The sequence below is a fragment of the Phoenix dactylifera genome, chromosome 15 (assembly GCF_051530095.1).
Source record: "Phoenix dactylifera cultivar Ajwa chromosome 15, Ajwa_hap1_PhDact_Kaust_v1.1, whole genome shotgun sequence".
NCBI classification, from domain to species: domain Eukaryota; kingdom Viridiplantae; phylum Streptophyta; class Magnoliopsida; order Arecales; family Arecaceae; genus Phoenix; species Phoenix dactylifera.
Genome location: NC_143204.1, coordinates 23,125,981 through 23,143,086, shown reverse-complemented (window position 1 = coordinate 23,143,086; position 17,106 = coordinate 23,125,981). Strand labels below are relative to the sequence as shown.

At 36.4% G+C, this 17,106-nt stretch overlaps 1 protein-coding gene across 5 annotated transcripts; it reads left to right on the top strand.

Annotated features, from left to right (window-relative positions):
* Positions 1 to 1,761: 1,761 nt before the first annotated feature.
* Positions 1,762 to 15,272, top strand: LOC103705787 (C18orf8). Of its 5 annotated transcripts, XM_088711610.2 has the most exons (16): positions 1,793 to 1,951; positions 2,285 to 2,355; positions 3,837 to 3,937; positions 4,447 to 4,548; positions 4,666 to 4,754; positions 4,836 to 5,120; positions 5,218 to 5,477; positions 8,959 to 9,112; positions 9,686 to 9,795; positions 9,902 to 9,989; positions 11,496 to 11,807; positions 11,884 to 11,958; positions 12,091 to 12,782; positions 13,032 to 13,140; positions 13,652 to 13,831; positions 14,953 to 15,272. In XM_088711610.2, the coding sequence occupies exons 6-16, from the start codon at positions 4,953 to 4,955 to the stop codon at positions 15,112 to 15,114; spliced, it is 2,310 nt and encodes a 769-aa protein (XP_088567736.2). In that variant the 5' UTR covers positions 1,793 to 1,951; positions 2,285 to 2,355; positions 3,837 to 3,937; positions 4,447 to 4,548; positions 4,666 to 4,754; positions 4,836 to 4,952; the 3' UTR covers positions 15,115 to 15,272. The 5 variants fall into 5 exon arrangements, with proteins under 5 accessions (XP_008787864.4, XP_088567736.2, XP_088567737.2 ...); XM_008789642.6 differs by lacking the exon at positions 3,837 to 3,937 and having other exon boundaries at positions 1,762 to 1,951; XM_088711611.2 differs by lacking the exon at positions 3,837 to 3,937 and having other exon boundaries at positions 4,636 to 4,754.
* The last annotated feature ends 1,834 nt before the right edge of the window (positions 15,273 to 17,106 follow it).

The following is a 17,106-nucleotide window of genomic DNA, read 5'->3' as shown; positions in this document are numbered from 1 at the left end:
ATATTTGCAGCTCTGTGGCTTTGAAACTGTATTTCTAAGCCAACTTACCTTGAAAGTTGTGTGTGTGTGTGTGTGTGTGTGTGTGACAGAGAGAGCGAGCGAGAGAGAGAAGAAAGCAAAGTTTATTAACTGATATGTGAAAGAGGCCAATGTCTTATATGCAGTAGAACCATGAAGAGTGCCTGACAACGATACATAAAATGAAATTTAATTTGTGGAAGCATTTAAATTCAATAAATAGATATAGATTACAATGGGACAAATTTGGCAATACTTAATACAGCATATACTGACCGGCTTCCAAAAAGTGAAGCCCCCACAGTTATATATAGACCTTTTTAGAATGACTTGCATGATTTTCACTCATTTATAATGAGTTTTCTAGAGTTTTCATGTAGGGCTGGAAGTGGACCGGGCTGGAGCAAACCTCTACCCAAACCTAGCCTAATTTTTTTTGGGGGGCTTCTGGCCAAGCTTAGGCTCAAAATTTTTTGAATAAACTTGATCCGAGACTGACCTGGGTCAAGGCACAGGCCCAATCCAAACCCGATTGGGCAGGCTAAAATTATCTGTTTGGGCCAAAAATAAGTCCGGCCCGAACTCAATTGAAGCTTAATATTTCATAATATTGCTTCACAAATAAATGAGCAAGCTAAAAATTGAGATCTCTCCTATAACACAAATAAATGATACATGATATATTATTCTCAGCTAAACCCATTTCAATTTATCATTTACTTTCTCATTATTTTCTCTAAATAATAACATAAAAAACCAAATTGCTTCGAGTTGGAATTCGAACATGAATTCAGGCCTAGGCTAATAACATATATGAGAATGGGCACTACATTTAACCTTAAATCTAGTTTAAGCCTAAAGCCCGACCTGATGGGTCTCAGACTGACCCAAGCCCATTTTTAGCCCTATTTTTATGTCTATCTGAAAAAAAAACTTTTCATGACTCTTTGTGTACTCTATCTAGATCTCTCCACTTATGTGAGTCTTTGTCCGCCATAACTAATTTTGAAGACTAAAATTACATGATATGATAATCAAAATGGACACATGACATCCAACTATGTTTGCACGATAATTTTAATAGATTAGCCCCCTCCGTCATGCAGGCGAAGACAGTATAGATGATTGACGGTCTTCCACTCCATCTATATGTGATGCCACACAAACCACACTCAAATGAATCTATCTGGATTCTCCAACTTGCAACCTCCTGTAATTTAGTGGAGCTTTAAAGCTAGGCTATATCAAATTAATCTCTCAACAACGCCAGAAAATTTTCTCATCCAAAAAATTAAAAAAGCCACATTAAGCCTCTAGGACAGCATTCAGGCATATCAACTTCAGGCTTCTCCCGAGCATGTAGAAACAAAAGACGAAGCCATGCATGAGGCTCAACTAATTTAAAAAAGATCAACAACTCAAGCTTTTATTCAAGATAATAACTATACTCGATCTCAACCATTTCTACTTGAATAGAATTTTACTCTCATGAGTCGTGGTGTAAGTTAGGTTAAAGTTTTCATTCATATCCAGCCTATATAAGATTTGGGTTAAAATTTTTGACTCATACGTGACCCTAATTAAAAATTTTGTTGACCCAAACCTGGCCTAAATAGGGTCAAGTTGGATTGAGTTTCCGGTTGGTTCAATTTTTGCCATCCCTACGGTCGAAGTAGTGGAAATTTTAATGAAAGACCTATACGTAGTATTTTCATCCTTCTAGGGGCTTTAGGAAAATGATAGTGTTAATATCGGCAAGCGCATTGCCGACATTAGCTTAATTAGTTTTCTGCCTTTCCCATTCCACTCCCTGGACCGGTAGGTTAAGCTCTCGTTCCGCGTCCCCTCGATGCAGAGGCTTCCATGCTTATATATAATGGAAACAAATCCGGGCAGAAATGGCTAATTTTCTCCAACTTCAAGCGATCCAAAGGTGAGCTCTGTTTCTTGATACCTATATTCCTCGTTTTTTACCAATTTTAAGGTAAATTGTTACGGAAACCCTAATCTTTTCCTCGTTTCCGCATTTTCTCCAACTTGCTGCAAGATTCATAGAATAGTTGTTCTTTTTGATTACATATCATCTGATCGAAACCCTATTTCTGAATGCGCTTGAGAATGAAAACAGAATTAGGATGGAATCGTTTGGTTATAGCCCTAGCTACAATTTTGCCGGAGGAATGAGTTCCTTTTTGTTGTTTTATTTGATGAGTACATCTATCTATGAATTTCGTAGAGAATATCATGTGTTTTTTTTCTTTTTCAGCGATTCTTTAAATGAAAGAGAGAAAGAATGCTTCTTTTTTGAAGCGTGTATTGGTGAATTGTACTTCGCAGGTCTGCGCTCACTGATCTTTATCTATTTTCTTCAAATAATAAGTGATCATAATTGGGTGGTTTTCTTTAGTGGATGTGCTCTGTGGACTGATAATCTTTGAATTGGGTCTTGGAGATATATATATATATATATATATATATATATATATATATATATATATATATATATATATATATATATATATATATATATATATATATATATATATATATATTTTATTTTTTTTTTCCTGTCAAGAAAGATTTTTAGGTGTATTCATGTTCATTTGTGGGCTGATGATATTCTATTTGGAAAGAGCATGTTTACTTTGTGGAGCATAAATCCATGCCCACAAACTAAAATATGTTTTTTTACTGAATAACTGCACAATTTATTTGCATATGCTTGTTAGCTTTCTTGGAGCTCACAATTGAGGGAATATTTGTTTGATTTAATATTCCTTGACTTTGATTAATGGCTTATTGATAGCCATAGAGCTTTCTCGCAATCCGCTTGCTTATGTTGCTGTTATCTACGTAGGCCTAATGGAACTTTTATTCTTCCTAAATAATCTGTAATTTTTCTCCTTTTTAAAATTGATTCTTTTCCTCTCTATTTTAGAATTGTTGCATATTTGATCTTTCAAGGGCCATAGCCTGATTGCTCATGTCAATGATGTCACTATAACCCATTGCATGTCAGTGGTTCAAATTTGCTTTTAGCATCACCTACCATAACACTTTTGTCATATGCATAGTGATTAATGGTTTTATCTTAGGTATAATTCCATGAGAGCCGAAGTTTGACCAAAGTAGCCTAAAATGAAGCAGGTGCAGGTGTAGATTTAGGCACTGGAATGAGTAAGGTGGCTTTTATAAATAAAATTCAGGAAATGGAAGCAACTAAGATCCATATAAAAAAATCCTAAATATTCTAAAGTATCTAGGATATAGTTATCTGGTTACTGTATTCTAGAGAGTGCGATGCATGTAGTATGAAAATGTAAAAAACAATCAATAGTAAGTTGGTTTGACTGTACATGGAAAGGAACACAAATTCTTGGTTAAAGACTTCCTTAGAAGCATCTAAATGCAGTCATGGTTGAGAGCAAGATCCTAAATCTGGTGAGGCGCTCTAATGAAAATTTTGATATCATTTGGACTCAGAAATATACCTTAAAAAAGCAAACTATGAAATCTTATGCGTGCGACAGATATGACCATATTCTCATCTCATTTATTGGATTGACAAGATTGCTTAAAACAGGCACATAATGAGAAGGATGTCTAATTCAGTGTGAAGGATCATTAGGAACTTATTGTTTGCCTTGCCACCTTTTTTTTGTAGTTCTATATGATGCTTTGCCACCTTGGTCTTGGGTTTCTTGACAATATCTGGTTAAATTTGCTGCTATCAGTTGTTTCTGAGGCTAGACAAAATAATTTTCTTTTGCTTCAAGTTTTTATTACCTTACTCTGATGTGTTTATTATGTTTTTCTAGTCTCTTCCTATTTATCAAGCATCAAAGAAAGAAGGGATACAGTGACCATAAAAATTTGAAATGAAACTGAAACAGAAATTTGCAAAAGTCATCCAGTACAGGTAGCTGAGAGGAGGATCGCAAACAATCATAGTTTTAATATTGTATTTTTTGTATATATGACATTACATCATTGATCTCTCTACTGACTCTAGTGATGTAAACAATCAACTGAAAGAAAAGGAAATACAGGTAGCATGTTCTGGTATGACAGTAGGAAGGCTGCTTTATCCACTCAATTGAAATCTGTTCATGTTTTGAATGTTTAACAAATTCACGAAAGCTTATTTGAGAAGAGACATATTGCCCAGTTTGAAAATCCAAATTGAGAGGAGTCTTCTTAAATTAAAGAACATTAAGAGTGTCATCATACATAGCTAAAACTTATATGGGATATCTTTATGCTTATCTGCATTCTCTTTCAAAACAATGTTGATGGTTAAGTCTAAGTGAAGGAGTATAAAACCTGTTTGTACAATAATATTAGCCTTAGCATGGAAATGGGAAAGATATTGAGCTAATTTTTTGTTCTCATTTTTTTTTTTTCTCCTTATATTTCATACCTCTCCAGGCAAAAGAATATGGGAGCTGCATCGCACAAAAGGCCCCAGAGATTGAACATGACATGTGTCTAAAGGAATTTCTGGCACTAAAATCATGCATGCAGAACACGGTACTCTTAGTTCATACGTCTGCAAGCATTTATAATATTTCCCAGATGATGATGCTCTTATCTTTTTTTGTTTGATCATTATTCTAGTAACAAGAACTATCTCTTTTGCTCCTAAAGATTAGAAACAAGGTGTAAGATTTGCAAACGACTGTGGCAAATTGTGCTGAGTTCTATCATCAAACTAGGAGATCTGGAATCCGCATCAGGTTTGGAAAAAATGCATGCTATAGTATATCTGGTCCAAGGTAATGAAGGTTCACATATCTTAATTATTTATTCATGTGCAGTTTTCTTTTCTTGTGCTACTGTTGGATGCGGTTTTTTCTCTAAAGTTGGTTACTGAGGACGTGTATGCTAGACAGCGAAGTTGCATAACTGGAGCTATAGATCAGGTTAAAAAGGACATGTTAGGGAAAATATCTAGTGATCAACCTCGGGCGGGTTTGCCTGGTTCAGGGGCTCTCTCTCATGTTTATATTCAGCATCCACCCCTACGATGCAGCATTCCTGAAACACAAGGACTCTATTATGATGATGGGAATAAGTTAATTCTCGCCCCAACATGTGATCAGGTAGTTTGAGTCATATAGTTTTTTTTTTTGGAGGCTCCTTGGATATATTTTCCGGTTTGAGCTGGAATCAATTGCCTGGAGGGGTCTCTCATTGCAGGTTTTATCATGGAACATTGGTCCATCTACTCAGCTTGATCCACCAAATTCTGATTCAATCAGTGAAGGGCCTGTTTTATCTATTCGATATTCTTTGGATAAAAAGGTCATAGGGATCCAGCGATCGAATCATGAGATTCAATTCAAAAATAGGGAAACTGGCGAGACCTTTAGTAGAAGATGCAGGCAAGATTCTGAAAGCATACTTGGCTTTTGCTGGACAGACTGCCCATATTGTGACGTCATATTCATAAAGACAAGGTATGTTCCCCGGATTAATGGTGTGTGAAAAGTGGTGGGTCAAACTTCCATGAAAGTAAATGACATTGAAACTTTGTGTTTGAAGTTATATTGACTATGAACCTTGTATTTTTATTCAGGGCGGTCATTCATATGTCTATATATATTTCATGCATTTCTTTATAATCCACCTTATAGTTAACTTCAATGTTGATTTTATTCTCAGGCAGGCAATTTTTTCTATTCATATAAAAATTAAATTTTTATGGAACCAACTTGTAGATTTTCCTATTAACTTATGGCAGTTATGCTTTTATGATGTACAGTCATTATTACTATCTTGACTTAAGTTTTGCTCGCCTTTGTGGTTGCACTACCATAAAAAGTTTGTCTTTTTCAAGTGAAATATGAAATGCTGTTTAATTATTATGCTGTACTGATCTTTGTTATTTTTATTTTTATTCTTAAAAGAAGACGTCCCCTATTATTTTCTCCATAGATTCTGTAATATATCATGATTGCATATGTTTTTGAATTTATTCATTGAAGTTATGCTGCTCATTTTAGCATTTGTAATTTAAGCCAGCTATGCCTGTTGCTGGATGAAAATGTTCCTTTTGTTCTGTTTCTTGATGATATCAATAGCGATATTTTCGACTAGGGCCATATCTGTCAAACTTTAGAGTTGAGAGTATTTTGGACAGTCAGTTGAGATTTTTTCTGAGAACATGAACATCATTTTACCAACTGATTAAAATTGAAATCAAGGATTCAAACTTAGGGCATACTGCCCCATACTTTTTGCTGGTAGATAGCAGGAATGGGCATCAGCCACCCCCGTGGGACAATTTCTGGGCAAACCAGCCAAACAACCCTGATTTGACTCCATGCTGTTCGATACTTAGCTTAAGAATGTTTTAACTTTTTTTTTCCTGTCTTCACCATTTTTCTGCTTAAGTCTTTACTTAGGGCTGTAAATGGTATTTGAAAACCCAATAGTTCGACCTGATTATTTTCTAATAATTGGGTACAAAACCAATTTAAATTTCTGATAACCTTATTGGATTGAAGTTTATATAGAGTATGATTCTTATTGGATCAAGCTTGGATCTAGCTATTTCTAATCCAAAAACCCTAGAACCCGAATCTATATGCATAATATATATGTGTAATATAAAAAAAAATAGGAATATAAAGAGGACTAGCTGTGTGACTGGCGTTAATTCCTTTTCTCCATATTTGGATTTATATTTTCTCTTGCATGTGCTCCTTATCTTTTGTCTATTGCCGTTTTAGTTCCCAAATTCTAGCTAACACTTAGATCTCAGTTCCATTTCAATCAAATCAAATATAATAGGAACTTAAATCTATTCATAAAATAATTGTTTTTTTTCAAAACCTATCACTCACTCCTCATTAATTATTATGCTTGTTATGGTTAATATTTTTCAAGTCATGACTTTGTTAAATATTTTTTCTTGTAAGTGGTAGAAGGAGAACAAAAGTGCAAAAATAATAGCATGAAGGAATGTAAGGCAAAATCACGTGCTATATTGAACCCCAAAAAACTTGAATCTGAAGTTGAATATAATTATCTATCATGTTTGGATTTGAATTTGGAGCTTGCTCATTTTGATCGATCTGAACCCGAGGCTGAACTTGATTTGTCTTGTCAAGTTCAGATGTGGATGCAGCACGAATCCAAGTCGAGTCTGACCCATTTAGAGGCTTTACCTATCAGTACACTATTTTGATTAGGCGCACACTTTGCTGCATCCCATATTGACTAGCGACAGGAACAACTTTATAGTTGATTTTTGGAACTTTATCTTAAGTTATCTTTAATATTTTTAGTTTTAAAGAAGGAATAAACTGTCATAATATATGGGTTATGTATGCCTATACTGTTAGTACTTGTCCATGTAACTGCATATTGGCATGCACTCGTATGTATAACTTGTATAGAATGCATGTCCATAATGTTACATCCATTACCTGTTTTATCTTTTTAAAACACATTCTCAATTATCCCAGACACTCTCTTACCCTCCCTCACCCCAATCCTGCACACGTATGCGCATACACTCTTTTGTCGAGGATCTAAATATCCAATCTACACACAAAACCTGGCAGCAATGCAAAATTATAATTCTATATCAGTTCAAAGGACATAAATAAACAGTTCATATATATTAGCCCATGGTACTATGGTTATATCACCATCCTGATGTTCTAGCAATACTTTCAGAAGATGCACTTGTCATAGTGTAAATGTAACTAGATGTCCCATATAATTTTTGTGATGAATATTGCATTGATCAAGTTGTTATCATGCAAATGTAGTTGGCACTGTTTATATTTACATTTATTTAAACGATGCAATGAACATGTTAAAATAAAAATTAGCACCTATATCTGGGGTGATTTATGATGCTGGAATTCTATAGATTAGTTACATACTCTGTTTCCTTGTTCAAAACATTTCTGTTCGCTACTATAGTTACATTATTTTTTTTGAGAAGAACTACTATAGTTAACTTACAACAATTAAATTTGTTTTGAGCTTGAAAGAAATTGTTGCTTATCCAGTGCTAGTGTGAGCCAAGTGTCAAGTTAAAATGGCTTACTACGTGTACCACATTGCACCTGGCTGACATGGGCACAGTACGGGAGACTCCAGTCCTTGGTCATTAAAAAGGATAAACACAAATCATGTGGCTGCCATAAATATTACCATGAAATGTATGTTTCACTTTCAAAATCATAACTTTGAGACAACTATCTTGAGGCAAATGTCTTTGAGCTAATTATTTTTCTTGCCTTTCCTCAAGGCTCAAACATGAAAGTTGTTATTAGCTGGCTCAAGAAAGTAACTGTGCCGCTACATGCAAGCAGTCAATATGTTATGGTGCAGTTTTTATGACCCTATTGGATGGGCAGATAATAGCATGGTGCTTGACTTAAAACTTGTGGGAGAAATGGTATAACCTATTGCATGAGTAGTGGCATGACAAGTTGTTAAGATATGTAATTTTAATGCTTTTGGAACCAGCAATGATTTTCTTGTTGGAATGCATAGCATTTATTCCATGCTTTGTACAATTCTTTTGGAATGTATTCATATATTCTTTTTATTCCAAACACATTCTTATATTTTGTGCCTTTAAATGCGAATGTAAAAATAACTGGCAGTCCCCAGCAATTAGGCTCATCAGAAAGAAAGCTTTGTCATATTAAATGAGAATCCATAGTTAGCTAAGTTGAAAGAGAAAAGCAGTTTATAGCTTGAAGGGTTGCCAATCTTCATCGAGATAGTTTTTGCTTCTCTGTTTTTCTAAAAGCCCTCTTTCTTGTTAATTTTGTATTCTAGAAGGCTTTGAGTGTAAATGCAAGTAGTTAAATCTTGAAGTTCCATAATTCTGGATTTTATGAATTTTTTGTTATCTATATTTGATTAAAGCATTCCGGATCCTCATTTCCTTCAAATAAAATTCAATTGCAGTGGTATAGACTTGCTTTCCTATGAACCTGAGTTAAACACCCTTCGTTTGGTGGAGGCAAAAAGATTTAATGTTAGCTGGTACGTATACACACATGAAAGCCGGCTGGTTCTTCTTGCTTCTGGAATGCAGTGCAATATCTTCTCTGGATATCAGGTAACTGCCAAAATTGGTTTGAGCAAGCAGTTATCCCTCTGTTGTTATCTCTATACATAAATGTTATTTTCTTTTGAAGTTCTAATTTTGGTGGCATAGCTATGTTTACCCACTCATGCTAAACTATTATAAGAAATGAGATATGGCATAACTATATTAAAAGTTAAACAGCTTTGTTTGACTGGTGGACCTTATATTCCTATGTATTTTGAAAAGGTAACTAGTTACATTATATTTCACATGAGTTGAGTTTAAAACTTGAAGGTTACACAAGGAGATGCTTTCAAACATCCTTTTAGTATTACTGTATTTGTCCTCGTTCTCTTCAATAGGTGTGGGAGCTGGTATTCTGTCGGAAAAATAGAAACCAGAATTACGATAAGTTCTATCATGTCTTATTTTCATTTGATCTGTCACTGAAAGTTCATAATATGACCATCTTTTATCAATGATCCTTTTTGCTCAATCATGTAGGTACTCCTTTTTCTTAATTTTCCTGTTTGACACTGATTGCTTTCTTTTTGTCTTTTGTTACTTACTGTTAATAATTTCTTTCCTTTCTTTTTTCATTAGTTTTCATCTGGAGGGATCATTCGCTTGCCTAAGTTTGAGATGACAATGTCTAAAGCTGAGGCAAACCGCAAACCGGTTCTCGCTGCAGATGACATTCATATTGCTACTATGTAAGCCTTTTATGAACAAATTAATCTTAAAGTTCATGAAATTGTGAGAAATCTTTATAGCATAGTTTTTCACAGTGTTCTGATGTATATGCTATCAAATTTACAGCTATGGTAGGATATATTGCCTGCAACTTGATAGGGCTGGCATGCTGCTTAACTTGTATAGGTTCTACCGTGATGCAGTTGTTCAACAGGTATGACTTATGAAAATATTCAATTGCCATATTGTAAGCTACAATATAAGATGTTTATTAGGTTTGACAAAAGTAAAATATCTTCTTTTTTTTTTTTAAATTTCTGGTTCACTGATTTCTCCCACCTGTTTGGGTAAGGATGAACAATGGTAACCAAGTGATTCTGTAGTTATAAGGAAATATGATGGTTGATTACTTGCCTGAGATGCAACAAATGAACAAAGTAGTTGCTTCTAGGAAAACATATCTGATTCAGTAGGAACACCAAAAGCTGACCTAGTAAGGTTAGCAATATATGGTGACCTGTGCTGTAGGTCAATCTCAACTATTAGAAATAGCTGGGAAGAGAGTAGGAAAATAAGTAAAACCAATGCATTGAGTTGCGAGGCTGGTTTTTTTTTGGTTAAAGATTTTAGGAGAGATCAATATCTTCAAGATATCTTAATTGACGGATTCTCTAGAGGTACACATCAGCAGTAGATATGAGGAATAAGACCAAAGGCGAGCCGACATATCATGTAATATAATGAAAATAATGAAAGTCATGACAAGCAGGAATTGAGAATTGAAGGTAATGTGTACAAATAGAAGACTGTTAGAAGTGTAAAATTAGCACATACATTTGGTTTTGTTTGTCTACTAACTAACCTATTTAATGAAACTTAAAACAGAGGAGAATGCCAAATAGTTTGGGAACATATTGTGACTTGAATTTGTACGAGCAAGGTTGATGCATGGTATTATAAAATGAAATTTATTAGGCAGATTATGAATTGTAAGATAAGGAGTTGGGCCCCATATTTTGGGATGTGAAACCAAGAACTTGTAAATTCGCCTGCTAGGAAGGTGGATTGTTGAGGCCATGTCTTGCCCAAATAGTTGACGGAAAATTTGAGGGAGGAGAGTATTCAGCATGTGATTTTTCTGCCTTTGAGAAAGCATTAATAAGGTATTCGTAGGGTTAACTTAGCAGACACTGATGAATAATGACTTACCAAATTGATATGTCTATTGTATTAGAGAAATTTTAGCTACAGCATCCTTGAGTCCATTCTGGTTTGGCAAGACTTGTGGAGTTTTGGTTGCTATAAGTCAACTTGTATTTCTATCTATCTCCACATATCATGACCTTTTACAGTATCTCTCATGTCATCCAGACAACAAGACGAAGAAAAAAATGAACACCCTGTATATGCTTATAATTTCTCTTGCGGTTGATCAGCTTTTGATGCTTATAATAACGTAAAGTTAATTTCTTCCTGGTTCACTACATAACAGTAAGGTGATAGACATGTATGTGATGGTAATATAAACATACTTTTCTTAAATTTCCAGTAGTTGCAACTTCAAATTGATGTCCTGTCTTGGTTGATGGTTTTATTCCATCATTGTAATCGTCACCATTTTGTTGATTGCTCAAACAGAGCTTTCAGATAATGTTTATATTGATGACATTCATAATTATGTCTTTCACCTTATACATAATACATGCACCTGTCATTTCAGGGGACTCTACCAATTTATTCTAGCAGAATTGCAGTGAGTGTGGTTGATAATGTGCTTTTGGTTCATCAAGTGGATGCAAAAGTTATCATACTTTATGACATATTTCTAGATTCCCTAGCACCAATATCTGCTCCGCTTCCCCTCCTATTGAGGGCCACTTCCAGCAGTAGCAGGCAAACAGTGCAAGTGGAGGATAATCTAACCGCCTCATATGGGGGAACGATCTATGGAGACGGTTGGACTTTTCTTGTCCCTGACCTTATTTGTGATGTTGATAATGGTCTGTTGTGGAAAATATGTTTGGATCTAGAGGCAAGTATTATTGGTTATTATTATGATTCCTTTTTTTGAAGTTAGAAGTACTTAATTAAGATATTCTTTCATCCAGGCAATTGCTGCTAGTAGCTCAGATATTCCTTCAGTTTTAGACTTTTTGCAGCGCCGAAGGTCCCAACCAGGCATGGTAAGAATCATCCCTGTTCTCATTAAGCACAATTCTGGTAATGCAATTCACCTGCTATGTTATTATGCAAAGCAATTATATTTGCTTATACCATCTGTTACTAATACCATGCGATTTGGCTTCCCCTTGCAGATTAGGAAGTTATGCCTGGCCATATTGCGTACAATTATCCTGGAAAGAAGACCAATATCAATGATTGCAAGGGCAATAGATGTAATTGTCACTTCTTATTCCCACTTAGTTAAAATGGGAAGTGCTCTTACGGGAGGAGAAAGGGTAAGCCCAGTAAAAACTGAACATTCAGGGAGCCAGCATGGATTCAACTCTGTGGTGGCGTCTGAAGAGCCTGCGACTAGAATAGCGAATCGTGGAAAATCCATCAGAGAAGAGTCTTTATCTGGAGCGGAGAATGAAAAACAACAATCTACAGCACAATCTAAACCTAAACAAACATCATTTCCTTCACTTTCTGATTCTGAGGGTGATGCAAATATGGAAGCAGTGGGGACCAGTTTCGGAAACATGTCTCTTGCTAAGTCTTCATCAGGCGATTTACATGCTTCAGTTGTTAGAGAGGAGATGAGGAAAAGCACTAGTGAACGGAATTCAGATGCTGATTTTGAACAATCACCATTACAATCAGAAAGACTTGAACAATGCAGCAGTCTGTCTGATCCTTATGTTTCTAATCAACAGGGATCTCAAATAACTAGTGGAGCAATTTCACCAGATGAAATGTGCAACTTCGTCTTTGCTCTTGTTGAAGATGAAATGGGAGGTGATCCAGGCTACTTGGTTGCAACTATGGTAGAGTTCTTAAGGAGGTAAACCATTCATTTGGCATGCTTTGATTGCATTTTTTTTTCGAAAAAAAAAAATAACAGAGTAGAATGTAATTTGAATGCATATAGAGAAATTGAATGTATAAACAAGAAAACGAGCACCATGAAGATTTCCAGCTACTCTAAAACTTATGCTTGTTCTTTTTGCTACAAGATCTTTTATTAGAATGAGTTGGGTTTGAGTTACATATGGTGCAGCCAACTAGATCTTTAATTTGTTGCATCTTGCAGCGTTTCAAAGGAAAGGCTCAAAGTTCATCCTAATCTTTTTGTGATGATGATCCAACTGCTAGCCCGCACCAATCGTTATGCTGAACTTGCACTGTTTATAAGAAACAAGGTGATTTATTGATGTTATTTTCAGATTTCTTGAACATCAATTGCCTTGGTAAGGGCTTCTATTTTCGAGTTGTAAGAATGCCATTTTACAATAGCTGGTATTTAAATTTATACAATTTTCTGAAATGAGATTTGGTAGATTTCTGTTGAGAAATTTTGTCTCAAATTTTCATATTTTGTAAATCTTAACAATATATGGCCGTCTTCTACATTTCATATGCAAAGCAGTTCTGAAATTTTATTGTTCGAAAAAAAAGACATTCAGCATTGGTTTACATATGTGAACCCGTGCTGCAAAATATTTGCTATTTTTTGTTATTAGCATTCTTTGAAATTTGAGTCATTCTTGTTTATGATTTAAACGTAAGTGTTTATGTATATAATCATCAAATCAAAGATGTATTTTCCTTACTTTCTGGATCGGCAAAACACTGATGCCTAGATCTTCCAACTACACATCATTATTACTCTTCTGGAGAATATCTGCTTATTCATATGTGCTTCTCATGCAGATCTTAGAGCCCTCCAAGGACGTTGCTTTTCAACTCTTAGAGTTGGGTCGTGAAAATTTACCTATTCGAACGCTGGGTTTAGATATGCTGAGGGAGCTGTCACTGCATCATGATTTTGTTACCGAACTATTGCAAGATGGATATTACCTTGAAGCTCTACGCTACGCCAGAAAATACAAGGTACTTCGCCCCATATTAAAATCGCTCTCATCTCAATGGCCTTTAGTTTTACCCAGTCTATTGTAACAGTGGTATTAAGCAAAGGTATTTGTCAGTATAATGGTATTTTGCTTTTTATTTCCATCTTGCATCTCGGTGTTCCGCTTTATTAATCTAGGAGAAATATGCATGAAATAAAAAGATAAGAGGCATACACAAACTTGTTACATTTTCAAATACTCTTGACAGGTTTTGATCAGCTCAGAGTATTTGATTTAAACTCTTTAAAGACTGGTGGTTACAGAACAGATTACTGTCATGGGCACTGGGATATGTACCAATTTTATCCCAACTATTTAATGAGTGATTGTTACCATACTAGCGACCATCAGCCTTGTCCTAAATATGTGGGGTTGGCTTTATGTTTTCTCATTTTCCAATCATCATTCCCATCGTGACGCATACCTTGGGTGTTATTGCAAGTTTTTGTAGATCCTTTCTAACAACTTCCATCCAGGTTAGCTTAGGTCCTTCACTCCTCAATATAGGCCTTTTAATGCAGATTTGAGCACCTGTCCTTACCGAAACTTCCTCATATTTTCATTGGACATACTTGTACCATCCCTAACAGTTACTTGCGTAAAATTTCTGTGGCACCTAGGTATGCCACTCTAGTCTTGCCATATATCTTACATGTCCAACTATTTGCCATGTGGGCCCAAAAATCCCGACATGGACACTTCTATTCAATAATATTACTTCTCATCTGTCTAGAAAAAGTTTTAGTTTAAAAAATGCATGCAAAACATCAAACTATTTATCAGTTCTAACATATTTTGGCAGGGAAAATTCCACTCTATTATGCAACAAATGCACAATTGTTCAGAAGATTTCGCCTCAAATGGTTGTTTTAAATCAGTCTCTTGGAATTTTGGTGCTGTGTGATTTGATAGCATGTCCTTGAATGTTTCTGAAACTTAAAATTCCCTTAAAGAGAATTGTCCATGTAACACTTTTGAATAGCATATTTTCCAATTCATCAGCATTTACCTTGTATTCATCATTATCAGTTCCCCCACTGTATGTTGGAAATGATCCTGAGGCTTCACCAAGGTGTGTTTCTAACATATCATCACGTGCAGGTTGTCACAGTGCGACCATCCTTGTTTCTTGAAGCAGCAATTGCCAACAACAATCCACTACATCTTGCAGCAGTGCTTAGGTTTTTCTCAGATTTTACACCTAGCTTCAAGAGCACATCCGATTTCAACAGGTATCACCAGATTCTGATAGATATGAGTTGATTCTGTTTGTTTTTTAGAAGAGTTGATTGTGTTTATTATGAATCATGTAATGATTAGAAACAGTGCTATTATTTTCTGAAAGGCCCTTAAGTAATCTGTTTCATGAGGTAATTGGATATTATTGGGACCTTTGTAATTTCAAGCTTATCTTTTGGGAAGCGCATTTGGCAGTGTTGAGTGGAAACCAAGTAAATAAATATTCTTCGATAATAAACCCTACTTTTAGGGCATACAAGTTTAGGAGAGGCTGCATCAAGTAACAATCGCAATTGAAGTGATAATATGGTGGAATATTTTGCAAATAATATGTTGATATGGGAATAACTTGGAAAACAACCCTGCTAATGTGAGATCTCTGAATAACTGGCGGATAGCTTTGTTTTGAAGAGTAGCGGACTGTTGTGGTGCAAGCTGTACTTGTGGGATGGTGCGAGAGGTTTCATGCATCTCGCAGGCCCAAATTTAGAGGTTGTTCGGCAAAATCCTGCCTGATGGATGAAGAGAGTGCGGGAGCCTGCAATCGCCGTCTTTGTTCTCTTCTCCGCTGATCCCGCTGCATCCGTTGAGAATTTCTTGAACAGCCTCTAAGCGGAAAATAAATTTTTTTTGGTGGATTGCAGTTGTTCGATCCCGAAACGGGGAGGCCAAAACTTTGGCTGATGCCCTACGCCCTGCTCTCCCGATCCCATCCTTTGCCAAGCAACCCATGTCTGGATGGCAGATCTCATGAATAAGATAACCCTGTAACTGAACAGGTAGGGTGCATGCAGCTGTCGTTGTTCTCAAAATATCATCAGATTGCTGCATCACCAATTTTCAATTCAGGGCTGATGCTTCAATGGCTAATCTTAGTGCAGTGGATTTAACATCACAGTTTCTATGACACGCATCAAGTAATTATGTCATGGTAGGTCACGTATGAACACGCGGATGTGTGATGGTTTTTTTTCTGTCGATTGCTACTTTGCCGAAGCTATGGCCTATCCACAAGAGATGTGCGTCTACCCATTCTTTGATTGAGTGCCTAAGGGCCTGGAGGGCCTCGTTCCCTTTACTGGGGTGCGTTGTGTCAGCCGGAGATCTTATTCAGCTCGTGAAGTTTGCCACACGGTCTTTAGGCACCACTGGGTAGGATATTGTCCTCGTCTACTTAGCTTATCATATTTGGCTGGATAGAAACGATAGTCTTCGAGAACAGGAGGGCACTCCTGAGGTCCGTTGTGGAGAGAGCTCTCCATCAGGCGATGGAGGTTACTAAGGCTACCATGGCGGTTTCATTTGGGATGGTTAGGGACATCTGAGACCTTTTTTTTGCTATTACAGCATCTAGATATGTTCTTGTTTTTTGGGGGCTCTCACTCCCTAGCTATTTCAAGGTGAATTCCGACAGCAGCATGCCTACCGATGGAGATAGAGCTAGAGTGTCATTTGTGATTAGGGACCAAGATTCCAGGTTGATCGTTGCGAGGGGGTGTCGATCTTTCAAGGTTGCGCACGTGGGAAGAACTCCCCTACGCGAGACGAGTGCTCGAGGCCGCGCGTATCATTCTTGAGAGAGACTAAGCTGAGATGATTGAGCGCATCCTGGAAGCGGGGTGGAAGGCTGAGTATCCGCTACTACGGGACATCCAGCGGCTGCTGAGAAAGTGTTGTGCCTTTTCAGATTGTGCATGTATTTCGTGAGACGATCAGTGCTACTGATTGGGTCACTTCTTTTGCTGCGCACCATTCTGGAGAGATCCTTTGGATTGCGCATGCTTTTGCTCCTCCGCCATTGTGTAGTCTTCTCTCTAGTGATTCAGCTGATTGTGCTCATGCAAGATTAATGTGAGCAGCTGATATATCACCAAAAAAAAAAAAAAAAAAACTTACGGCTGCCATTGATCGGTGACACATCCAGGGAAACACATCCAGGGTGAACCGTGAATGGGGTCATAATGCACCTCGATGCTTTGGAACTCCCCAAGGTGACATTTCGGCAAATAGGTTCTT

What these genes read in the sequence shown, in the direction of transcription:
- LOC103705787 (XM_008789642.6), top strand. Translation starts at nt 4,953, where the DNA reads ATGTTAGGGAAAATATCTAGTGATCAACCTCGGGCGGGTTTGCCTGGT. An exon ending in GTCATATTCATAAAGACAAG is followed by an intron (nt 5,478 to 8,958) that starts GTATGTTCCCCG and finishes ATTCAATTGCAG; the next exon opens with TGGTATAGACTTGCTTTCCT. An exon ending in ATATCTTCTCTGGATATCAG is followed by an intron (nt 9,113 to 9,685) that starts GTAACTGCCAAA and finishes TTTTTTCATTAG; the next exon opens with TTTTCATCTGGAGGGATCAT.